General features: G+C 35.2%; 1 protein-coding gene across 1 annotated transcript in view; it reads right to left on the reverse strand.

Annotated features, from left to right (window-relative positions):
* Positions 1 to 1,537: 1,537 nt before the first annotated feature.
* Positions 1,538 to 27,751, reverse strand: part of LOC144448512 (bridge-like lipid transfer protein family member 3B) — a 56,068-nt gene continuing 29,854 nt past the window's right edge. Inside the window, exons 3-17 of the mRNA XM_078138778.1 lie at positions 20,853 to 20,891; positions 19,820 to 19,896; positions 17,450 to 17,558; positions 15,894 to 16,292; positions 15,062 to 15,248; positions 10,566 to 10,652; positions 9,649 to 10,098; positions 8,516 to 8,622; positions 7,636 to 7,704; positions 6,845 to 7,187; positions 4,908 to 6,790; positions 4,203 to 4,353; positions 2,870 to 3,138; positions 2,372 to 2,486; positions 1,538 to 1,874 (exon numbers count right to left, since the gene is read on the reverse strand). Of these exons, the coding sequence (XP_077994904.1) occupies positions 1,603 to 1,874; positions 2,372 to 2,486; positions 2,870 to 3,138; positions 4,203 to 4,353; positions 4,908 to 6,790; positions 6,845 to 7,187; positions 7,636 to 7,704; positions 8,516 to 8,622; positions 9,649 to 10,098; positions 10,566 to 10,652; positions 15,062 to 15,248; positions 15,894 to 16,292; positions 17,450 to 17,558; positions 19,820 to 19,896; positions 20,853 to 20,891 (4,557 nt within the window). The 3' untranslated portion in view covers positions 1,538 to 1,602. The remainder of the gene's footprint in view (positions 1,875 to 2,371; positions 2,487 to 2,869; positions 3,139 to 4,202; positions 4,354 to 4,907; positions 6,791 to 6,844; positions 7,188 to 7,635; positions 7,705 to 8,515; positions 8,623 to 9,648; positions 10,099 to 10,565; positions 10,653 to 15,061; positions 15,249 to 15,893; positions 16,293 to 17,449; positions 17,559 to 19,819; positions 19,897 to 20,852; positions 20,892 to 27,751) is intronic.

The raw sequence follows: 27,751 nt of genomic DNA on the forward strand, positions 1-27,751 counted from the left end.
GACATAACAGTCGTACCATAATAAAATATGTAAATGAATATTGACTTGACTTTCACTGGGTAATAATATACCATCAAACATACATGTAGCACCCCTGAATACTGTCTAAATATTGTTATACTGTCTAAATATTGTTATTTTGTGCATATTTGACACATGAATTTCAAACAATTTTGCAAACAGTATCATGAGCTTAAGCATTTTAGGGAAGCAAATGCAGCTTAAGCATTTTAGGGAAGCAAATGCAGCATTAGTACAAATGGGTTGAGCACCTTTCATTTCAAACATTCCTGCAAGCCACAGCTGATATTTCTTCAATGACACTGGGAAATAACAACCTCTTGACAGGCGTGTCTTAGTCGTACGATGCCGTAAAAGAGGCTGTGGTTTATGATGACAATTTTACAGTGCAAAGTCAATGAGTGTGAAAACACAAACTTCAGATCTAGATTAATTATGCATACTAATTCTAACTGTGAAATCCTATATATGGATTCAATGAACTTCTTATTGCTAAGTGCTTGTGTATATAGCAAAAAGTAGATTACATAGTTATCAATTATAATTTTAGACGATGAAAAGAATTACAACCCGGTCACTGTAACTGGATGTCTTGTTTTCTTAATTTTTGCTCTTATTATCGACTTATGTATGTAGATGTACTTGCTGTGTAAGTAACAAGTACTTGTCATAGTTCATACACTTAATATCAAATAAATTCCATGACTTTCCAGGAGTTTTTCATCTGTTCTCAACTTTGATCATTTTTCAGGATTGTCGACTAATGAAATACGCTTTATTTGTCAACACACCTGCTTTTTTAATATAAAATTCATACCTATTTAACTGACACTTTTACAAAAGTAACATCTATCATTCAGTCAATCATTTTTCCCATGAGTTTCCAGGGATCAATTGCATTTATCCAGGACTTTTCAAGAGTTTCCTGGAGTCTTTTGAAATTGTAGGACTTTCCTGGAGTTTTAATTAGAGTATGAATCCTCCTTTTTGACAAAAAGTGGGGTTATTGGGGACATTAGAAGTCTCACAGTACTGGATTAGTGTTATCATATCAGTGGAGCCATAAGTATTACATAGGATTATATTTATGGTCTGAACTATAATTTACTATAGCTCTAACAAACAACTCTTTCTCATGGCTCCTAATCTGAACTGGGCCTTTAAAGGTAAGTGTCCACTTGGTGAAATGGTACACTTAATCTGTAAAATACAACATGTCATGCCATGCCAGTAAACTGTAATCCATTTGAAATATCAGTGTACAGGGACATGTTAGGGTTTTGTAGAGCATAGTGTGAGTTAGAATACAGCATTCTATCATATAATATATATATAAAAGAGCATTACTGTGGGGAAAAAATCTTGACTAGTACCCTAGTATCAATTCTATGAACTGTTACATAACTTACACTTAGGTCTCACACATCACATTCATTTTTAATTCTCCAAAGTCACTACACTTCACTGTCTAATTGATTCTTGGAACCATGAACACTATATATTCCATTCACACGCATTTTCTGGACCAGAAACTTGGCAGTAGTTCACCTTTGACCCTGTTGTCATAGCAACATCCCAGTATCACCTCTTGGGGATGGCTACATTCATTTTCTCTAGTAGGTTCTTCAATTCTGTTCCTTCTCTATCAGATGATATCAATTCGTCCTGCATATGTGCTAGTGATGCTATAAGCAGGGAACGTTCTTTCTCAATATTTGTCAGTGCAGATCTGGTGACATCTAGCTGTTCTTTCAGTTTCTTGTTTTGCTGTTGTAGTCGGTAAGATTCTTGTACTGAAAGTGTTCCGCATGATGCACCATCTGGTTCTGTTGTGTCGTTCTTCTGATCTGTGGCTACATTGGAATAAAAATATAATCTATATTGACAAATATATAATTGATTTCACAACATACTAGTACATGAAACAGTATCCCCTCTAATTAGAAACAAAACTTTTGTTGGTGTGGGTCAAAATGATAAAAACTGTGCTCTCTTTGTGAGTCACTGCATCCTAAGGGATAGGTGATTACAAAATCTTGGTACATCACTGGAAATTTCTTTGTGACATCGACACATCAAATTGGCTTAAGGAACAAACTGACACAAAATCAATAGCGAACTTGTAAATAGGCCATCTTGAATGGTGCATTGTGGGAAAATGATATCATTCCATAAATACACATACATCAATCACTGTTGCGAAAACTGTCATTTGTGACCCCAAATAATCTATATAGTCAACTGAACTCTTCAAATCATTCTGAGGGTGGACAGATATAAATCAGTGCTCATCAGCAAATCCAAACTTTATTGACCAGAGGTATGAGAGATGTTCAATAAAAATACTTACAATTGAGGTGATAGACACCGTCTAAGGTTCTCTTCACAACAGCTGATTCTAGATATAACCCTATTGGTTCATCACAATCTGGGCGAGTTAGGGGGTATGCTGGTATAGTGTCACTCTGAAAAAAATTACATCATAAATGCCATGTTTATAAAGTGCATGGCAAACTTGGCTAATCATTGTTTCCATTTGAGTCATAAATATTATTTAAATTTTTTGAGCAGTTTTCAGGAGAATATCAAAACTTTTCAATTATATCCATCTTGATATTGGCAAAGAACAAATGAACCATATCAAGTGACTTGTAACTGCAACCACACTAAAATCAATTTCCACTTTTTATAAAAACCTGTGTTCTTACATCAATTTGGATATTGACGAGGAGTAAATGAATCCATATAGATAGAAACTGCTGTCCATCATATGAACCATATCAGGTGACTTCTTGTCGAAATCAAATTTAAATCCTTCCCCAATTTTTACAGAAATTACCATTCTTACCTCCATTTTGACGTTAGCATTCGATATCCTTATATCCATAGGCATGTAATCACCAATAGTTTCTTCTTCAATCAGACTTAATACATTAGTGATAGTTGACATTAGTATCTGTGTATCCATACCCTGTACTTCAACACCTAGATGTCCACGGTCACCAACACCGGGACAGTATTTCTCTGCATAGTTACCAAGTGTCAGTCTAACAGCCAACACTGGGTCTTCAATCGTAGGAGGGTCCTCTGATGGCACTTTACACTTACTTGATCCTTCTGTAGTGTGATTACAAAAGACAGTAAGTAAACAAGATTAGGTGTTATTCCCCATTATTCTTCGTTCAGCCAAGAAAAATATTAGTGACCTAAGGAGCCTTGTCACTACAAGTCATTAGCCTCGTAGTAACAATCCCTTAGGTCATAAATTTATTCCAGCTGGATGAAGTAATATATTAGGAAGTAATCCAATTAAATCTCCTCAAGCATATTTTATGGAAAGAAAACTGATGGTGATTTAGAACATTTTGACATATATTTAGTGCACCGCAGAACCAGTGACATAGAAACGAGTTGTCGTGATGTACAACGCGTTAACGACCTGGGTATATATTCCATATTTTCTGTTCAGAGATATTTTTATTGGCTTGTGCATGATATAAGTGTTTGAATATTTCATGAGGACATATATGTTGATGTTAACATAATGCACAAGTATAGACAGATTCTCATGGGTGAATTTTACCTACTAAATATGCAACCTCAACAAAAAGACAGTTTTGTGTCAAGACTAATCTTTTTAAAGAAGCATACTTTAAACTTTGTCAATTTTAATCTTTACAGCTTCATTATATTTACAAATAATTACATGGAATTTGTACCTTCATAACTATCGGTATAATTTTTCTGGTTAAGTATTTGAACACTATCACACAATTATATCTTTTTACTTTTTACAACTGTTACATTCTTGACAAGTTTCATCTTTTTTTGCCATTTTTCATACTCCATACAGATTTTTCAGTTGTCAATGTGATTTGACAAAGGATCCTGATGTGTTATTGTGTCTTTGTTATTGTTAATCTAGAGTTGAAATGTCTCTCTTTGTGTCAAAAACGTAATGTCCCATGAGTGAAACACCAAACCAACATCATTTTAACTGTATGTAACCACTTGCTACTCTTTAATGTCTCGGTTTATTAGGACATAAGTAATTCTGGCAGGTTGAGCATATATTACATATAAAGAAACAACTACTGGATCTTTAAGATCAGACTACATGTACACACCCTAGTCACTAGCTATAACTGATAACAACTACACACAACAATTTTTGTCATTACCTGCGATTCTCTTGGACAGGAACCACTCCACTTCATGGTTACCTTTCTCATCTGCCTCAAAATTACCAATAACTAATTTGATGGCAGTGTTCTCACCATCAAATTGTAGATTGAGTTGTAAATCTTGCAGATTTAGATCAACCACTGATGCCTGTTAAAAGAAAGTATAACAATATCAGAATAACAGTCTTTATCATTTCCATTTTACTATTCTAGAAAAGTTACGGAAACGGTGAGGAAGCCTCTCAAAAGGAAAACTGCTATTAACATAGATATGATTTGGGGTGATAAAATAGCACCTTAGTAACTTGTTCAACTTTGAAAGTTTGTAAAGAAGCTCTACTGCACTTGAGATATATTGGGTCATTTTGGGGATTTCCTGCAAGGGCTTGTGGGAAAACTTCTGGCGATGGCATCACATTTACCATAATGTCTTTGTCTTGACAGACTTTTACTTGCTTGTGAATTCCGATAGTAGATATGGCAAAGGGTGAATTAAAAACAAACAAAACAAGCTGGTTCTAGCTATCCTTAGCACTGGCATCTTCAACTTCTGATGATATTGCAAACATTTGTATAATCACATACACGTAACACCATAACTCCCACTATAGATCTTAGAGCACCCATTTCAGGGGTTATGCTCTCATCAACAAAGTAAGCAATTAGTGCAATAAAGCTGTACACTTGTTCAGCTATACTTACAATTTGCGGTTTTCTTTCCACATAACCAGCACTGCTGACCACAGAAGGTGTACTGGATCTACTGGTTGTTCTATCTTCAGTGACGATAGTCAACGGAATAGCACCAACACTCTCATTACTAAAGCTGCCTTCAGATTCACCATCCCCTGACACATATGTCCCAGCACCACCATGTGAGCCTTTGAAAGCCTCACTGTTCAGAAGTAAGTACTGATCACTCACATCACTTCCTACTGACATGGTTTCCCACTGGGATCCTGAATCCACAGATGAAGCATCATCTAAAGATGTCTGAGAACTTGCTGAATTTATCAAATCTGTGAATGAAGAACTTTTGAAGGTCTTCTTCATAAACCCAGCACTTTTATTTGCAAGGATTTGGAAAGGGTTGCTTTCGGGTTTAGGTTGGGGTGTACTTGGAATGAATAGGGGACTCGTGTCACCTCTCAGAGGTGGGGTTCCTGGCACAACGAGGGTGTCTCCTTCCGGTGGTTTCTGTAAAGAGCCAAATCTTAACTCATTCGCATTTGCTTTGTACTGAACGCCCTGACTAGCAGGTATTGCGAGACCTCTTCCCGCTTCCTCTGTTTGCGTTGATGGATCTAACAATGCTGCCTCTTCAGCTGATTCAACTGAAGCTGTACTTGATTCATTTTCCAACTCCAGCTTCACCTTTGTGTCATCACCAGAACTACTTTCGCCTGCATTCTTGTTTCCTGTATCATCACTGGCTGATTCCGCACTCACCTTTGCATTTCCATCAGTTTTTGTCTCTGTGGTTGGAGTACCTAGCCCACTATCCTGAGAAGCGATGCTGTCCGATTGCACACCTGCATTCTGGGTATCAATGCTCAGTAGCTGCATACCCTTCTTTTCTTGGTCTGTACTCTCCTTCTCATCTAGTTCCTCCTCTGGTTTTGGAATAGGAGCCATCAGAAGTGTCAACTCAGCATAGTGAAGCCTGAGATCTATAACCATTGACTTGATTGGACTCGGTCTTTCAAAGAACATGACATAATCTTCCTCTAAAGCTGCTATCAGGCTAGAGAAGGAATCGACCAATCTCAGCAGAAATAACAGCTGATAATGATTTAACATTATTCTTACTTTTGAGTCTGAATGGAGAACAATACATCTGTCAGGAACCTTTGCTTCTGCATCACTTGTCTCCTCGGAAACAGCTTCCTGCTTGTCAGTGATGGAAGAAGCCGAGCTAAAGACGCTATCATCTACAGTTGGTGAAGAGTCTGTGCTGTCAATACTCAAGCTCTGTACAATCTGTCTTGGAGGAGGTGGACTGCTGGTTTTCGAGTCGCTGTAATAATCTCTGGAGTCAGAGAACTTTTCTGTATGTGACCTAACATACACGGAGTCAGACATGGATCTGCTGACCCAATCTGGTGTGGTACCACTTGGAGAGGAATCTATGCTTTCTGTGGAAGATTCTGATTTGTAATAATCCTGGAGTAACTTTCTCCTGTGTTTCCTGTCCAAATAGTGTATTGCTTGTGGCTTGGAATGTTTACTTGTTGCATCATCTCTAGGTCGGTCCTCTTTAGGAATCTTCTTATTGCTCATTGACTTGGTATATTCCCTGCTGTTTGTAGGAAAGCATGCCCAGATCATCAGAGGGGTTGCTTCAACAAGCGACACGGGCCTACCTTTGGCACTCTCCGTTCCAAGGAACTCGGCCCACACTTGTTCAAAGTTTATGCACCACACATCTTCAGATGCAAAGGTAGAAAATGACTTGGCATGCAGAGGTGGGCCTTGAGGAGTATCTGAACTGTCCGTGACCTTATTGCCTTGTCGATCTTTTAAGTCGACATCACTCTGTTTGTCCTGAGCACCTTTCTGACTTTTATGGTCATCTGATTCTCCAAGTACCTCCCATTCTTCATCTTTCTTACTCCCAACACATTCTGCATTATCATGATCTTCCGCCTTCTGCTTCATGCTTGGTACTACACCATTTTGGTGCACCTTTTTCACAACCTCCTTAGCTTGACCTGATCCTAACAACTCTCTGTGCTCTGTTGTGTATGCGTGATCCCATAACATCTTAGGAAGAGGTTGCACATCTTCTGGTTCATTAGGGAAGACCTCAGTCTCATTAAACATCTTTCCACTGTACAGTTTCTGTAGAGTTGTTCCAAGGTCTGACTTGGATGAGTTGGTGGCAATTCTAGAGTTGGAAATGGTGAGTTGGGAGGACAACAACTGTAAGGACTTTGGTCTGTCAGGCTGATTAGTGATCTCATTCTCAGCAGGTAAAGTTATCTATAATGAAATACAAATATTGTATGTTGTAAAAGTTGATAACTGGTCAAATATAAATGTTTTGTATATTGAATAGTTGACAACTAAAACTACATGTAAAGTCTAAATTATATCAGTTTGACTTTGATTGGGAAAAAGTTGGTCATGTTTGGACAAAACATGTTGAATACATCCACTTGGAACATCATTTTTTATTTAATCTTTTTACTTATTTATTTATTTATTTATTTTTTATTTGTTTTGTTATTATTATTATTATTATTATTTATTTTATTTTATTTATTTTTTTTGGGGGGGGGGGTAATGTGTGTGTTGTGATAAGTGCTGATAATGATTATAACACCAGTTATAAATTTCATTATTAATATTCATAGCCTGCATGCAATTTAATGGAAAGTTAAAAATTGAAAACACAATTTCTTGATAGTAAACAGTACCAGAAACTTACCTTTGGCATAAGTGCATCTATTCTGATATCCCGGTGTTCAAACTCCATTGGTGGTCCACTATCATCCTTCTATCGTACAAAAATAGTGTTTTTTAATCGTTATGTTTATGACATTTTAATAATAGGGCTGAAAAGCTACTATTATCAAATACTGCAACATACTTTGTGTGAAGTTGTAAATATTTTTTAAAGTCTTTCCTCCAGAGGGCGCACTTCAAGCCAAACGATGCACACACACATATGGGTAGACTGAAAGCTACTGGTATATAAATGTGAACACTTCTTACGGATCACTCACAAGTGACTGGGTGATAAAAAGCAAGCACAATGACACATTTTTCGGTCTAATGTGCGGTTGAAATGTTTGATGTCTAAAACAGTGGCATAATGTTACCAAAATTAAATTTCTTACATGAGACTGAATATTTCTATGAATGTTCTTCATCATCCAAACTGTTGCCATTCAAAACAACAGCAAGTCCAGTAGGATCGATTATAATTACTTTGTTATCAGAGATTGAATATTCTTTCTCTAAAACTTGTCTTATACATCTCTGACAAGACACATGGTGTCAACCCTTTGTAGCATCCCTTACAAAGATGCTGATTGAACGTCACAGAAAAAAAGGGATTCGTTTTCCAAAAATGTTTGACCATGTGAGTAGACATTTCCATTCACAATTTCAAGTCCTTGTTTTTTCATTCATTTTCATAAAGTTATGAGACAATCGTAGACAATATTAAAGTAACGTTATTCATAACTGTCACTCAATATGTCATCTTTCAAAAAATATATATTAATTGTCATTTTTAGACTGGCAGTTATTTCCAACAACTGAACAACTCATAAGTCAACTTTGTAGAAAGAATATTAACTTACCATGCCAGTAGCCATATTATTTGCAAACTGGTATAGCCACAGAATAGTTGTGAAGTCTAAAGTTAAGTGAACTGGATTCAACTTAGCAAACACATTTGATTGGGGAACTGCAAAAAAATGTATAAATTTAATATTGAATACCGATTGTCAAATACAGCAGCAGCTTGGGTACATTTTAAGCAAAACATATGATGGACATTGGTAGGTGTTATGCACTGGATTCAACTTAGCAAGCACATTTGATTGGGGAACTGCACAAAATAAATGTACAAATATTGAATATTGATTGTCAAATACAACAGGAGCTTGGCCACATTTTAAACATATATGTATCAAATATGATGGTAAGTGTTATGCACTGTATTCAACTTTTGAAAATGTATATACATATTGAATACTGATAACACACAAGGAGCTTGGCTACATTTTAAATGAAAACATACAATGCATGCATCTAATATGATGGTACATGTTCTATGCATATTGTTTTGTTTCCTGTGTTATTGTAACAGAGTATTTGAGAATCTTGAACTCCACGAAAATGTCAAAGGGTATTTATCATACCTGGTACATTTAGAGAAGCTATTTTGCATAACTTATTATATTTGAATTTCTGTATTGTATCACAAAAGGTAGAATTTTCAATACACAGCATGAACTCTTTGGGTGTTAGGGACGATCGAACAATGTCACACAAGCTAAATAAATGAACTTCGTTTGTTTAGGACAAACCCCATTCCCCCTAACGAACCTTCACAAGTGCGACATCAACACATTTATATACGATGTAAACCATGATGAAAATTGTAGCAGTCACACTACCACTGTATGATTGATGCAATGTAAAACCATGATTGGTAGTAAACACATTAAAATACTACTGGAAACCCAACACTGTATATAAGAAGTAAATTTTAATCAACTTTTCAATATCTTAGTAGTAAATACAGAACCTGTTACCACTGAAGGTGTGAAAGTTTTCGAAATTTGGTTAGAAGTCAGAAAATGAAGTTCAGTAATCGCACTGATGCCAGACCCCTCCCCCATTATATGAATGAAGTTTGTTTATTGAGCTTGTACAATATCGTGCTATCGTACCTTCACAATGATGTCTGAAAAAGCGTAATACTTACGTGGAAAATCCAATCCTTCTGGGAAGTAGTACGAGGTGTATTCAATATGTACAGATGACATCTCTGGTGGCAAGAATAGAGCTTTCTTATCTGAAGTGATGAACTTCTTAGATGGAGCTTTATGGCTTGACTGAGCTGTAGACACTGAAAACAATGTAAAATCTTCAAGTCGAATTACTACTGTATTCTCTAACAACCTTGCTTGCTTCACTTGGGGTTTGGAAGATGTTTGACCTTTGAACTGGGGACCTCTGACATCTTTAGATTGACCTTTCAATGGTTGTTGACTTGGGTCATCTGTGGAAGGTTTCTTGGGTCTTGTTTTGAAGCGCCTGCCTTGTTCTCTTGCACAGTTGACTTGGTGTCTGAAGTGCACCATTAGATGTTCCACCCAGCTATCTCTGGCTGACATGGCTTCATCAAAACGATCCCAATGAGCTCGACTTGTGTCTGTATGGCAAAAAAAGACATTATATACGGTGATCTAAAATCTAAAGTCTAACTTGCTATGTGGTAGGGATATACATCCACTGAAAGTGTCTGACTTACTTGCTATGTGGTAGGGATATAGATCCATTGAAAGTGTCTGACTTACTTGCTATGTGGTAGGGATATAGATCCATTGAAAGTGTCTGACTTACTTGCTATGTGGTAGGGATCTACATCCATTGAAAGTGTCTGACTTACTTGCTATGTGGTAGGGATATATATCCACTGAAAGTGTCTGACTTACTTGCTATGTGGTAGGGATATACATCCATTGAAAGTGTCTGACTTACTTGCTATGTGGTAGGGATATACATCCATTGAAAGTGTCTGACTTACTTGCTATGTGGTAGGGATATACATCCATTGAAAGTGTCTGACTTACTTGCTATGTGGTACGGATATACATCCATTGAAAGTGTCTGACTTACTTGCTATGTGGTATGGATATACATCCATTGAAAATTTCTGTAGTGTGATCTGCATAGCGCCCCCTTCAGTTCGTCTTTTGAATCCAGCTACAAGTAACACACAGAGAATGATTAGTAAGTATAAGACATACATGTAATCAGCTAAAGTCACCAGCATCATGCCACAGTAATGACGTAAGCTGTAATTTTACTTATACCGTTAGTTTTTCCTACGTACTGTTAATAAATATAAATTGAAAATTTATCCAAACCATTAATGTTTTCTGGAGTATTAATTCCAAACACTAATAAGAACTAAAACTAACACACTGTCTACTCTAACTACAGGAACTACACAAACACACTAAATGTAGCATAGCATGCAAATTGCAAGCCACAATAAACATGTGTACTGATTTACTTATAACTACAGTGACAGTAAGGGAAAGTGGCTTTCATAGTTATTGAAAATCATGGTCTTTTTTTCCAGCTTCCAACTTCTTTGAAATGTGTATTTTTTACTTACTAGTTGTTTAGTTATTGCTAGCAGGATGTTTCACTTCAATGTGGGTTTAGTTTGGATTATTTGCAAATCTCAGTACAGAGTTTATTCGCTATAACTCACTGGATAATTTCAATTTTCACCAAATTAAAGTAGTGCCTTGGAAATCTTATACTTTTGGTACTGATTTGCTCCAGAAAACTCAAACTCATTCTCATTTGGATTCAAGAAACACTTTAAGGCTCTGTCATCGTGTCACCGTACAAATTTTTTGAAATAGGTCAAAATAATATCAAAATTAACCCCTTTTAGAATCCAATATGGCTGCCAAATCCAATATGGCTACCAAATCCAATATGGCTGCCAAATACATAACTCTATGATAAAATTAAAGATTGTTGATTCCTGAAAACAAGATGGTGAACCTCCAAATTTTGTCACTTTCACAAACCAGAGCTGTTATTTCTTCCGTGACACTGCGAAATAATGGTGCCATAAAAGAGACTGTGGTTTATGACGAATCAGATGCATTTCGTTCATTATTTTAAAAGGACCTTCCCAAGGCAAACTTTGGAGAGATTTTTAAGAGCATTGATTTCCACTCAGAGAATTATTCCCCGAGGCACATTCTACCTTAAGTCAGTTTTATATCACATATAACGTTACAATATACGCAGCATTATCATACACTCCTGGCTTCTTCAATTTCATAGTAATTAAGGGATCTTGTTTTTCATTTGAGCAAAAAATGAAAATAAGTACTGAGACTTGCCGGTTTTAATGACGTCTCCAGACATATACATGCTGCTGTGAGTTTTTAAGAAGACAATCACGAAGTGGTTTCTAATATTTTAATAACTAAATAATCTTAAAAGCTTTATGTTTCCTGCAGCCAGCATTATAAGACAGACTTTAGACCCAGAAAAACTATTTGGCGAAAAAGTCAGATGTTTTTGTCACAAACGTGTGTTAATGCAGTCTACACAATACTTCAGTATAGGAATGGATAAATATCCTACAAATTCAATGAGTCAGGCACACAGAGCATGAGTAATACATTGTATATTAAATGTTAGACGCTTGGCCCAGGCAATGAATTAAACATCAAAAACTTGTCTCAAAGAAATCTTGTCTTCAAAATAACGATAGGGGTTAGGAATTTCAGTGACCTTTCCTCTATTATGCTTTAATCCAATAGGGAACTTGCAATCCAGACTGAGCATGCTCAGATGCAAAGGATTATGGGATTATCTGTGGTTACTGTAATACCTAATCTGGAGCTACCGATAAAATAAACCTCCCACAATGGTCAGGGTGACTATAAATTGATTATCTGTGGTTACAATGTAACAATATTCTTTACAATACTAATTAATCAGTATTTATTATCACATTTCCCATGATGCAACATTCAACATGGCAGGTTTGCAAGTTCCCTATTGCAGTATTAATACATCCATATATTGAAAGCTCTAAATCTAAAAAAAACTTTGAAATGCTACAGACCAAAAAACAATGTGTAAAAACAAAAACTGTGTAAGTGGATAAAATGTGGGTAAGGTGTACATACTAATCTAGATTAATTAAGGTGTTAATTACTAAACAACCCCACAAACATTAAGCATTGTGAGTACTGAACAGCAACAATACCACTGCAAAATAAAAACCACATCACAATCTAATACTTTTATCGCAAATCATGACAGTTATGATGTGTTGTATAGCATTGTGAGTCAAAATGTGTAAAAAAAAAAAAAATTAAAAATTTTTTTAAAAAAAATTATCAAATAAATGTATTCCAGCAGTAATATGGATAAGAAATGCATAATTAATTTTGGATTTTTAATTACTAAAACAACTTTATGATGTTTTTCTACTTGAAAACACAATGTGAAACAACATAGACCAAATATGGAAAAGACCTTGCTCCACAGAAAGTTGAAAATAGTTTTAAAATGTTCAAAGTTGACCAAGTCTGTGTTAAATGGCTTATAAACTAAATGTGCAAATGCTTGTTATTGTACATACGTAACAAGAAGTGACTTGTACATGAACTGGGTTTATTTTTGACTTTATATAGATCAGGAACTCAATTTGTACATACATCTTACTTTGATATCACTTCTTTATGTAAAATAACAAACTTTTACACATTATTTTAGTTTTTGCTGTTTTTTTATTTACTAAGTATCAAGCACAGACTACATTTAGGATAAGTTGTTCACATTATTTTTTTCGAGTAGCAAAACATAGTGAAGTTGTTTTGTTAATTAAAAGTACAAAATAAATGTAATATTTCTCATCCATACGGCCACTTTTAATAAGTAACTAAACAAATAGCTAAATAAATAAATAATTGGATATATATAAATAAATATATACAGCAATAAGTACATTCTGCAGCTATGCATTAACAGTTATTTCTAAGATGCTGCAAAGCAACTAGCTATGCCATTGAAAATATTAACTTTTACACACAGAGGGAAAATAGTCAAAAGAATAAAACTGTGTAATATTTTCTTTCTCTTTTTTGTGTTTACTTTTACCTGCTCCGCCTGTTTGTGTGTAGCAATGGCAGCACAGATGGAAATAAATTTTGTGATGTTATTAAAAAAAAAAGAGAACTGAAACTGACTGGCATTTCAGTGAAGAAAATAATTGCAAGGACAAGATGATAATATCAAAGTAGCACAAGCTGAGTTCATAACAATGCCTTTTAACTCGCTGATTAAAATATACTTGATGGAGTATATAAAACGTTGATAAAACTATTCAAGTGTAATACTGATGTTGATGTATGTCTGTGATGACATTAAAAATTGTCCCAGTGTTGTTAGTACAGTTCTTGCCATAAATAGGTGTTTTTTACGACCCTTTTAGTACATGTACATGTAAGTATGCATACCAAATCATATCTAAATTACTGTGCCCTCTAATGATAGTTAAATTTTATTGTTGTGAGAAATGAGAAAAACTGTGATTTCTTGTGAGTCACTACATAGTAAGAAATAGGGGAATACCAAATTTTGGTGTGTCACTAGAAATTGTGTGTGTCAGTGGCACATCAAATTGGTTTAGAGGGCACACTGGTCACCACATAGTAAGAGATTGGGGTACACCAAATTTTGATGCATCACTAGAAATTGTGTGTGTCAGTGGTGTGATTAATTGGCTTAGATGGAACACTGATCACCACATAGTAAGAGATAGGGGAACACCAAATTTTGGTGTGTCACTAGAAATTGTGTGCATCAGTGGCAGGTCAAATTAGCTTAGAGGGCACACTCATGGTCACCCACATAGTATGAGATTGGGAACACCAAATTTTGGTGTGTCACTAGAAATTGTGTGAGTCAGTGGTGTGTCAAATCATAGACCCTCCTGGGTGGAGGGTCTATGGTCAAATTGGCTTAGAGGACACACTGGCACACTGCTTATATCATAATAATACAAGGTCTATAATTTAGATCTGCCAATAGCAAATGATGGTTAGGTATACTTATACGTAATAAGTAGATTAGAAAAAACAGTATGACTAATAGTAAAAATTACCAACAAACAAAGACAAACTCAGCTTATGCCCTTTAATTCAGAATGAAGCAATGACTTTTAAAAAAGCATCTATTAGTCATTTCCTGTTTGTGAGCTCATATTGGTGTACAAAAAAAATTACTCATATAAATATGTTGAATGTAACAACACAAACTGATGCAAACTGAAAACCTGTTACTGTAACAGTATTCTCTTAAGCCATGCCATAGAAGGCACCCTAATCCTGTTTTCAACTGTTGTAGAAGGCATCCGTTTCATTCACTTTTCAACCCAGCCATAGAGAACTGATAGTGTACATAATTAGTATTATGTTTTACACTATGCCATAGAGGGCACCCTACCCTTTGTTTTCAATAAAGGGCACCCTAATCACATGTTTTTCAACCTCCATAGTTGGTGCCCTAATCATGTGTTTGTCGACCCTGCCATAGAGGGCATCCTATAGATGATGATAAGACCTCACCTTCTGATTCTGGTCTGTTTTGTTCATCACACAAATGTAGGTCTACCCTGTTCATCACAATATGATAGGATGTCTCTACTACATCATGCTTCTCAAAGAATTTACTGATAGCTTGGGCATCAGCTGACAGATTCTGTTGCTGACTTTGTGATGATTGGTTCTTGTTGCCCTGGGCAAGGGTCTTGGCCTGTAAGTGAACACCTAGAGGTTAGAACCACATACTACACAAATACTATGAGAGGACCCCAAAATTAACATGCGAGTGCATGCAATGAAATCGGGATCCTTGCACACGTACTTTCAGTTTTCTCACTTTTGTGAGTGTAGCAAGCACCCTAATCACTACAAAGGCAAGTGAAAGTACAATGGGTACAAGTACAGCTACCCTAAGTACCAACACCGTCACTCACACATCATAGGATTTTCAGTTGTGTTTACCTAGCAACAGTGTAGAAATTATTGTACAATCATGTGATTTCCTCTACATCAAATGCTTGTGTGTTCATTTGTATACAACATTGTCTTTTTTTGTTACACAGCAGTGATAATATCAATAGTATTAGTGTGGTGTGCATACTGATGCAAGTAATCATTTTGCACTATTGATTTTTTAAACTACGTTGAAGAGGCCTGTTTTTCCTGCTATAAAATATTCGGCAACTACACATCCAGAACATAAGTTATTCCATATAGTCATTTTTGCATGTAAAGTGAAATTATAAATAGTTACAAGTTTACTAGACTGTAAGATATGTCATGTCGTTCCACCCTTACCGATGACCGATGTGTGAGGGCGCCCTGTCACGGCATACCTTATAGACTACAACCTTACCTGTGACTGTATATTGGTATCAGTCTTGACTTGGTTCTCAGACTGTTTATGTAGACCACCTAAATAATGACAATACTCTAGTACAGCCTTAAGTTGTGAGTCTGTTAACACCCATAGTAGATCCTCTAATAATAGTTGTACTTTAGACGTCACCATCATACAATCAGACAGTCGCTTTTTTATCGTAAACCGAACTTTGCCTTGATTTGTGATCAATCGTATTGCAGTGGTTGGACGATTTGGATTTTTCTTGATAGCATCGACTTCAATACGTAACGTCATCCAATCAGCTTCTTTGAAAATAAGTATTTCTCCACGGTTGTTATCTTTGATGCGTGTGAAGCGTAAGTCTGCAGTTTGCCAGGATGGATTGGTGCTTCGTATCCGAAATCTTGAAATCTATCAGGGAGTGAAGTAATGTCAGAGTTTTGTGAGAAAAGATATCCATCCTTTATAATATCTGCAATGATTGATAACTGATATAGGTTTGGATATTAAATACTAAGTACAAGATACGTAGATTTATTTTTGCATCTTAACTTTCATATATCCATTAGTGTTATTACATTATTAAAAGTAAATACATGTGTACAATATATTTATTACAAAACACAAACACAACCTGTAACACCCAACTACAGTGATTTCCTGTGTACTACTTAGTCTGGCTGTCAACATGGTCTCTAAGGTGTAAATTGTAACGATACCGTATAGGAACTAGACTATGTGAGTGGAGGTGTAAATTGTAACAGTACTGTATAGGAACTAGACTATGTGAGTGGAGGTGTAAATGGTAACAATACTGTATAGGAACTAGACTATGTGAGTGGAGGTGTAAATTGTAATGATACTGTATATAGGAACTAGACCGTGCCATACTGTAAAATCACAGTCACTTGAATCAATCTGTATGATTTTTTGTTTAATTACTATACATTAAAAAAAATACAGATTGATTTGAGTGCCTGTGTGTAAAATAGTACTATTTCACTTCATTGCTTTATTCATGAACCCTGTATGTGGAAGCTGTACATGTAATCAATCTGTAAACAATGCTACCAGTACAATGCACAGCAAGTAAAATACCAGTTATTAGAATGTACACATTGACACCATAAAACACATCATCTAGATCTCTCATTGAGAGCTAAATATAATCAACAGTTGTGATACATGATTCACTTAATGTACATTGTAACCCTGGAATGACACATACCAGGCTGATATTTAAAGCAATTCTAGGTACCTGCAATGGAATTCTATCATCAAGGTCTGTCAGAAAAGTAATGACTATTCGATTTTTAGGTCGACACCACAACTTTTGCTCCATGCTACAAATGCATTGCTATAGGAGCATGTGAAAATAAGTCAACCTTCTTGTTCTATTTTGACCCTCTAGCATGAGGTGAAATGCTACTGCAGATACCAAGAATTGAAACAGTATAATTCTTTATTTTATATGAATGCTATAAACAAGCGTGCTATACAGGGGAATCACATTACTTGGGTGTTACTAGTTGTAAAAGATTGAAGATAGTTGTTGATAGGTGATTTACCTGTGCTGAGGCATGGAAAGCTTTGGAATGAAAGTTGATATTGACAGCATTGACAATGACATAGAGACCGTCTATTACTTTGTCTGAAAATCCATACTTGCCTCCAGAACTGTAACATAATATATATCAATTTCAATCAAATAGGAACCAAATTAATGATAGAGTAGATGAGAGAGGTTAAACTGGTGGGTAATCTATAAAGTAATTATCAGGAGTGCATGGAGCTAGATAATAGATTTGTATGAGACAGATTGTCTTGCTAGAAAATACATCTTATTTCTTTTTTATACTTTGCTACCCAAATTCTGTCTGTCTGTCTCCATCTAACTCTCTCTCTCTCTCTCTCTCTCTCTCTCTCTCTCTCTCTCTCTCTCTCTCTCTCTCTCTCTCTCTCTCTCTCTCTCTCTCTCTCTCTCTCTCTCTCTCTCTCTCTCTCTCTCTCTCTCTCTCTCTCTCTCTCTCTCTCTCTCTCTCTCTCTCTCTCTGGTGTGTGAATATATGTGGTGTGGGGGCATTGTGTGTGTATGCGTGTGTTTGTGTGTGGTACAGACATGTACATGTGCATGACATGCTAGACATAAGAGAGATTAGAGGGATCTATAATTTAATTATCAAGAGTACATGGAGCTAGATAATAGACTTCAATGAGGCAGAGACTGTGTGTTAGGTGTACACTAAAGTGTAAGGTGCAATATTCAATTGAGACAATAAGACATACGATATACCTGCACCATGTGTACATGTACTTTCTGGAATGTTCTTATCTTACTTATCTAACTCAGTCAGTCAATAATACAGACATTTTGCAATGCTCTATGACATTACCAGACTCTTGACATAAATATTCTGAAATATGTGACAACAGTAATCAAACTACATTTGACTATACTATGATTTATGTGTATTCTAGTTTATTGCTATCAAACCAAATCTGCTCATACAGAAATTATTACTGGTATGTACATGACATACTATGATTTATGTATTCTAGTTTGTTGCTATCAAACCAAATCCGCTCATACTGAAATTATTACAAGCATGTACATGACATATGAATCATAATTTAGACAACCATGACAATTAGACTATTCATGAAAAAGAAGATATGTAATGATAACAGGCCTTAAAAATGAAATCTAAAATGTGAAATTACACTTTTTGTGTACAACAAAGGTATATAAACTATAGGCAAGGCATGGGGGGGGGGGGGGGGTTCACACTTAGCCAGTTGAGTCAATTCTGAGTCACCTCCAGTCTTACCCCGACCTAACATACAAAAAATATTTTAGGAAATACATTACTGTAGAAAGATGCATTGCTTTGACTTTAAGGAGACCTTTTAGTCATACATTGTAGCTATGAACTCAGAGTCCCAAACATTCATTCTTGCATGCTACCCTTGTGAAGATTACTTTCTCTAGAGAGAACACCTGTCTAATGCTATGAAGAACAGTCATGAATAAACTTATTCACAAACTACTCAAAAGAGGTATGCTATGTAGATGAGTTGGATGTGAGTGCTCATGTCATTCATTCATTGCATCTACTTAAAGTAACTAAGTAAGTTCTGTTATCATGAATAAACTCTTTCACAAACTACTCAAAAAAGGTAGGCTATGTAGATAAGTTGCATATGGGTACCGGTATATTCAATCACCATTTCATTATTAACTGCATTTCTTCCCAACTGAATGATTGAAATACCTGCTAGCAACTTAACTCCTGGTCTATGAGTAAGATGGATTACTTCAAATGAAATTGATACAAATCATTGACTGCTGTCTGGGGGTATATACAACATTTGAGTAATGTTACACTCACAGCTGACATCTGATTTCCAATACCCCAAGCCACCCCAACCCATTTCGACAATGTTGTTAACGACAATATTTTCTTAGTTTACCCAGTAATATAATGCAGTATATAATCATTTCCTCACATATCTTTTCAGATCTTCTCTTTGGAATTTTTCTTTTCAACATAGTTTTAGGATCTTAAAGTACATACACATACAAATCATACTGCAATAATTTTCTCTCGCTAGAATTTTTTTAAACTTTGTTTTTGGATTTTAACATATACATGTATGTATATCATAAAATTATTTTCTATCTTACGAATTTTTTTTATTTAAAACATTGTTTTTGGATTGTAACATAATATACATTGTATACCAGTAATATTTTATTTATTTCCTCTCATTGGAATGATTTTTTAATAGAAATATTTTGGATTTAAACATATACCAATCATGTGAAAATTGATTCTCCTTCTTATACAAATGATTGATTTTGTGCAAAAAGTTTGTATTTTAGCATGGATACTTACTTCTGATAGGGACATGTGACAATGTCAGTTGTTTTCACTCACCTATGTAATGGTATAAATTCACATGGATGTCTTAGTTCATCTGTGATTTTCATTTCTACTTCCACTTGATCCAAATACTGGCAAAACAAAATGAAAAATATAACTGTTACATAATTTGAATTTCATGAATCTTATGTTTTCCCTATTTTCCACAACATAAATGTATACATCTACATCAGAGCCATTTGCCAAAGGATTGTATATATGCACCAAATATGTGCATGACATGACAAATTGAGATAAGAGTATATTTGTACAATTACATTGTATAACTGTACTTTCACCCTTTAAAGCCTGACACTCTACATAAATACATAATTACATATAGCTTTATACAGAAACCAAGTCATTAAAAGGTTAAGTACGGCTTATGTTCACATTAGGGTAGCAGAAGTTGGAATCTTGTAAACATGCATACATTTCCATACCTAAGTTATACTCAGAACTACATTATGGTTGTAAACGCTATACAAAATCCTGTCAATGGATAATTTTTAGGATATACATTCTATACTTTTATACTGTCATGGCTATTTTTTTAATTTCATTGACATTATGTTTTACTGGTACCAATTGATGGCTTATTACCTGTAGTACTTATTTCTGTGGTATACAAATAATCTGATTCAGGTTAATCATACCGTATGTGGTGGTAATTTGACAGTTGTTGGATGATTATCTTCCATACATACTTCTGATAACAACATTTGTACCACATTTATCATTTCTAATCTTCATTTCTGTTGTATAAATGTAATCTGACTATAGGTGAACTACACCATGCATGGTAATCTGACAGTAGCTAGTCTATCAACTCACTATCATCCATACAATATTTCTAATAATAATAAATTTGTATATATATACTACATTTATTAATATCTGTAATCTTCATTTCTGTGGTATATAAATAATCTGATTCAGGTTATTTATACCATGCATGGTAATCTGACAGCTGGTGTATGATTATCTTCCATACATACATGTACTTTTAATGGCAAAATTTACAAGATACAAAATTTGTACAACTTACCAAACATGCTGGGTGTGTTTTAAGTTTTGTCCATGGTATCTAAAAAGTAATAAGAACAGAGATAATACTATTACTCTATACTGGAATATACTGCATGATCATTTTAAAGGACTTTTTTTTACATGTTTGTCTAGCCCATGCAGTCTGCAGATCCGACGGAAAACACTAAAATAACACTCCCTTCATCAATTGCTGTAGTAGTGAAGACAACTGCAGAGCCAATCAAGAACAAGCAAATGACATCTGCCCCACATTCACACTTGCTCTAATGTATAAAAAGAACAGTAACTGCCATAAATAGTAGATTTAGTGACAGGTTTGACAGTTTAAAAAAATCACATCATCACACCACTTTAGACAAAATGTCCTGATCAGAATCAATTCTTTTTTTTTTCCTCTTTTTTTTTTTTTGGCCTTATACTTCAAATTATAGATATACATTTTACTAGCACTTCAAGGAGTAGATAGAAAACTCGGCACTTCCAAATTATTTTTCTGAGACAACCAAACATTCACAATTGAAAATGTATGCTTTGCCTCATACTAAAGATATACCATGTACATACTACAGGTACATCAATTACTTACAACTTATCACCTCCCCTAAAACCAATATTAAATTCACAGGTGCTCATAATATTCAAGAAATCTTACAGTTTTGATAGTTCTACTATAAGTAGAAAACAAGTGCTAGTATTTCACACTTTGGTGCAACATCACCATGGAAACAGAACATCAGCTATTCAATAATGGATTTATATGTGTTATTACATGCAGGGAACTGGCACACACACAATAGTAATCCATCATTCTCACAAACCAAAGCTGATATTTCTTCTACAACACTGCAGAATACAGATGCCCTTATTTATATACTCCCCTTATTTGAGTATAACTATATGTGCTGCCTTTTGGGGTGTGTTTTCTAACACTTTGGTCTAAACTGGGGTCTGTTTTTTTTCTAGCTGAAGAGTCTAAAACAGGGACAACTTTGCATTATTTTTTATTTTGAGTGGTCTAAAATGTGGTCCATTCTCCTCTAATCATAAGTGCCATTAATTGTTCAAAAATGTTGCCTCCTAAGGAAAATGTATTTTGGTCTAAGATTTCATCTTTTAAAAAAACTGTAATGGTCTAAAACGGACTGTTGTTTTTTGGTCAAAGTGGGTCTAAAATGGGGCCTGGGGTCCCCAGCACTGGACACACACTCCTACCAGAGCTGACCACTGGTACTGCCCCCCCCCCCTCGGGGTAGTTATACATGATGTAAATATTGTAATAAAGATCCCCATTTCAGCAAACCTATAAAGTCAACCTTATTTCAATTGTTGGTGATTATATTAACTTCAGATCAATCAAAATTATAAAAACTGTTTTCTTGTAAGTCATCACATAGTAGGGGATAGGCCCAAATGTTGGTGTGCGTTAGGCCTTACAAAAAAAAATTGTGTGGTTCCGATTATGCTCTATTTTAGAATAGGTGGGGTAGGTAGATTTTTTATTTATTCATTTTTTTCATGTTTTTTTCCATATACTGTACACGAGTGTCTAGTTCAGGTAGTTATGTTTTCCATTGTTTTCCATACCGTCTCTGTGTTATTGGTTTCTTCTCATCAGATGTAAAGCCATAACAGATAGGAAGAACAGTTTTATATTGTCTTTTTAAGTTGATGTCAGTTTCCATATCCAAGTTATTTCTTGCGAAACTTCACAATATTGTTTTTTTTCTCGAATACGTAAAAAAAAAGTTTAGAGTCATTGTGAAAAAACTAGGTGGGGTCAGATAACCGGAACCAAACAATTTTTTTTTCAGGCCTTAGTGGCGTGTTAAATTGGCATAGAGGACACACTGGTCATAACTAAGAAATTGCTGTTTGCATTAGTGGTATGTCAACTGGCTTGGAGTTCAACTTCGTGGGTACACTGACTTCCATATTGATAGGACACAGTCACTTCATGTAATAATAATTTTATCAGTGACATCATTACGATGTACATGTACTTCTAAATTCAATCCCACTTACAAAATGTAGTGAATCAGATTTCCTGTTTATTCATGTCCGCTATTTTCCAATCAGTTTACAATCTCGGGTGACTACAACCCTTACATACAGGAAGTATTAGTAACTGTTACCATTTCAGTTCATATGCATGTACTGGGACATTTCAATTAACTTTGTGACTCATATATGTCTGGTATATCAGCCTGGAACCATGTCCATTTTATATGTACATACTAGTCAAAGTACAATGAAAAACAGACAAGATACAGGTACCTGTAACATGGACACCATCTTACCAAGCTATATGCATATATGTAATATGTCTGACATATCAGCCTGGAACCATGTCTATTTCAAGTGTACTCACTAGTCAAAGTACAATGAAAACAGACAAAATGAATACATAATGACATATGATCCCATCTTACCAAGATATGCATGTATGTCTAGCATATCACCCTGGAACCATGTCTATTTCAAGTGTACTCATACTCGTCAAAGTACAATGAAAACAGACAAAATGAATACATAATGACATGAATACCATCTCACCAAGATATGCATGTATCATATCAGCCTGGAACCTTGCTATTTCAAGTGTACATTGTACAAGTACTCATAATATTCAAAGTACAAGACATTTCAAGATGACATGCATCTTACCAAGCGATACACAATATATATACTTTCACCTTGATAACCTGAAACCATGACCATTTAATTCAGGTGTACTGATTCTATGACAGCACATTGAGTAAATGCATGTACAGTAGACAAGATGACATGTACACCATCTTATCAATCTATATACAGAGTGTAGAATTATTTACCTCATTCCCTACTATCTAATTATGCTTTTTCCATCTTTCAGGGCACATTTTTGGGTTCTTGTTGGCAATGTGCAGGATTTTTAGATCTTCCTATATGTGTACTTTATATATACAATCATACATGTACATCCAAGTTATGTGCATACACAGTAAAGTTGAAGAAGTTAATATAATAATCAGTTTATTTACCCCAAATAAATATAACAGTGGGTAAATGGGGAGTCAGGAACTAGCTTACAGCTAGTCTGGGCCTGTCCCCTCACATATTTATATACAGAAATTCACAGCAAGGTACTCAATATGACTCAAAAAATGTATTATGTACACATGATTAATATTACAAGTATACAGTTGATGAGTTATACTGCACCAGTAGATGTTGGTTGAAGATTTGTTTGAAACTATATACAAATAAAAAGAGTTACAGGGATGTCATTCCAAATTTTGTGTCCGAAAAAGATAGAAAATTGACCTGGGTTCGTACATACATGTAGTTTTGTATAACTTGCTGTCAAATTAAAATCTACAACTTTGTGTAAACTCAACCTTATAAACTAAATAAATCCTTCATGTCACATCAATGGTTCACTAAGAGTGTATTTCTATAAAGTCAGATTTAAGTGAACTGAAACTCAATCAAAGCACACTCTACCCTTTAAAGTATAATGGCCTTTTCATTTGTTAGAGTAAGACAGATTGTATTCAGCTAGGCTTCAATGGAAATTTATTAGTCACAATGTAGTATGCAGACGCTACCAGCTGAAGACTGTCATAGGAAATACGGCTTATGTTTCTCTTGAAGTCAGGATAAGAAATGAACGTTCTTGTTTCTCTTAGGACAGAGATTTACGAATTCACGAGCAGATGAGTTTCTTAATAAGAAATCATGGTTAGAAAATGATGCGGAGGATTTCAGCTCAACTGAGACAGCGAGAGCCAACGACTATAAGTATAAAACAATATTTAGTAGAAGCTGCAAGCTGAAGACAGTCTTAGGAAATACAGCTTAATTTTCTCATTAAACCAGAATCAAGATAAGAAATGAGACATTTTACCATTATTAACTGAAGAACTATTTGGGAAAGATCATATTAAGTACATTCTAATTTGGCTCCAGAGTGAAACCCAAGAATTTAATTGTCTGCTTTAGAATATCACCATTTGCCAGCATTGATAGCAATCTTTCTCAGGTTCTTGAAGGAGTCAAGAATGTATGCCGGTTGATGGCAAGAGGGTGGGAGGGAGGGGAGGAGAGGAGAGGGGGACAGAGATAGACTGAGACAAACAGAGACAGACAGACAGACAGACAGACAGACAGACAGACAGGCATACATACATACATACATACATACATACATACAGACAGACACAGACAGACAGAGACAGACAGACAGACAGACAGACAGACAGACAGACAGACAGACAGACAGACAGACAGACAGACAGACAGACAGACACAGGTTCAAAAATGGAGGTTGATTTGCCTTCAATGTTTGTCACTTTCACATTAATTTCCAAATGGCTTGTACTAGTAAAGCAAGAGATAACCACCTGTATGACTAAAACATGATATATTATTATTTCTTCCCCATACCGTCTTTCACTGTGACTACATAAAATATACAACATCCCCTTTATTTGTAATAATCTTTACTGGCAAATACCATATTATGCATATGTAGGTGTACAATCTATATATTTGCAAAGATAATCACTGTTACTGTGCCAGTACACAGGTAAACCTGAGTGGGAACACTGCTTATAGATACCCGCTACTTTTAATTTACTCTTAATTAAATGAAAACATATCAGGACTAAATTACCTCACTCGAGTCACTGAAACTACACGACAGTGCTAGTACGTTTATCTAGCCATCTGTGTTGAAGGTGGACTCTGTCAATTGATGAAAAGTTAGAACATACGGTTTCATGCCATAGTATAGAATATCAAGTGACTGGACTTCATAACATTATAATGCTTCACGTAGCAAGTCTGTATTACTTTGGCGCCACACTGAAACCATGTATATGTACATCATTTCCTTCATCGTCAGAAACATATTAAAAGCATAGACTCTACATATATAGTAAGAGTGCACGCTCAAAATGAAAAAAGCATTGTGGAGTACACAGCTTCTGCTTTTGAAGATTGATATTAAGAATGATCTTTAGTCTAATATAGTTTGTAAATAAAAATACCGTTACATCTTTGTAATCTTCTCACAGATAAAAATCTGTTCCCATGGTTTCAGTATGCATGTACACAAAACACACTTTTTAAAAAAAAATCCTCAATATTTTTCTTCATTCAGCCAAGGAAAAGACAAGTCACCTAAGGGGCTTTGTCACTACGTTGATACATGAGTGGTGACAAAATCTTAAGTCACAAGTATTTTTCAGCTGAATGATGAAAAATATTGATCAATAATATAATTATACATCCTCAAACATAATTGATAAAATATCAGGAAATATTTTGATTCATATTTTGGGCACCAGATTGTCATGATATAGAATAAACAATGTATACAATCAATGAGTTGTAATCAATGACAATATGTTGACTTGATGTGCACATTCAGTAACAATATTGGTTATTGAATAAAGTTGTATTTATTTAAAATCTGATAAGATTCATGTTATGTGTGTGTGTCTGCATCTGTGTCCGTGAATGTCTGTCTGTCTGTATGCATGCATGCATGTATGTTGTATGTACGTATGTATGTATGTATGTATGTATGTATGCATGCATGCATGCATGCACGCACGCACGTACGTACGTACGTACGTACGCACGCATGTATATGTACATGTGTATGTACGCATGTATGTGTATGGAAGTGTGTTTGTACGTACGTACGTACATGTATATGTGCCTGTATGACCAGCCGCTACACTCATGAACATGTGTCTGCAGAGAACATATACACAGCAAGCACTCGATCATACTAATACATGTACTCCCAGCATGGGGTACTCTGAGGACATCACACTAGCACTCCCATGTCATGGGTATATTGTGCATCCCAATACATGTACTCTGAGGACATCACACTAGCACTCCCATGTCATGGGTATATTCACTTTCTGCATCATTCTTAGTGACTCTGATATCCTTCTTAGACACAAGTGCACTTCAAGAAAATACAAGGATTATCAAGTATCATCTCTTTATTATTTCCAAATCTTGATTTCACTTTCTCCTATTCCCTTTGAGTAAAATCCACCTCACAAAACAACTTGATTCATTTTTGTCTTCCATTTCATGGTTCTACTGGTGCTATCCTCTGTGGGAAAGACTTTCTAATTTATCCCTCTCAAATGATATTAATAATAAAACTACTCAAATACTAACAACTATATCATAAATTCATGAAAAAAGCAGACTTCGTTCTTTTATAAAGGGGCAAATGAGTAATTTTGAAATCCATGACTCATTCTTGGTGGAGGATTTTTGGAAAAGGTACACTGGAATGACTTACTCTTTTCCCATTTGTATTACCGTTACTATTATACATTGGCAGACCTTTCACTTTCACCATATTTAAATCGGCTTCTTGTTTTCAAATTCCACTCAAATATATAATTGTATTAATTGGTCTATACAAGTAAAATTCATGTAAGGTAAATTTAAAGCTGTGTTTTTGTCAAGATATTTTTGTCATTGAGGTTCCGCACCAAAATGATGGTGTAGTGCATGGTAACTACTACTGCTAGTACAAACTTTGCGATTTTATGGTCTTCAGCTAGTTCTCACACAAAGACTACTTTGTACTACCAGACTTGTACATTGTGTTTATGTACAAGAACAAAGAAGGCATTTTAATTCCTACTTATTTTTGCTTTTTTGTTTTCCAGCGAAACTAGCGAAAATTTCCAGATTCACAGTACTCTATAAATTTCTCCCTTCCGTTTATGGAGTTTCTTAAAAATACCTCTGCTATTAGACTATAGCAGAGGTATTTTTCTACAAAAACAGAGACTTGGTAATTTCCTTAACAAGTACTGAAAATAAAACAATACATTAACAAGTAAGGAAAATCAGTTATTTCACAGTGTTAATTTC

Source organism: Glandiceps talaboti, chromosome 17 (assembly GCF_964340395.1).
Source record: "Glandiceps talaboti chromosome 17, keGlaTala1.1, whole genome shotgun sequence".
NCBI lineage: Eukaryota > Metazoa > Hemichordata > Enteropneusta > Spengelidae > Glandiceps > Glandiceps talaboti.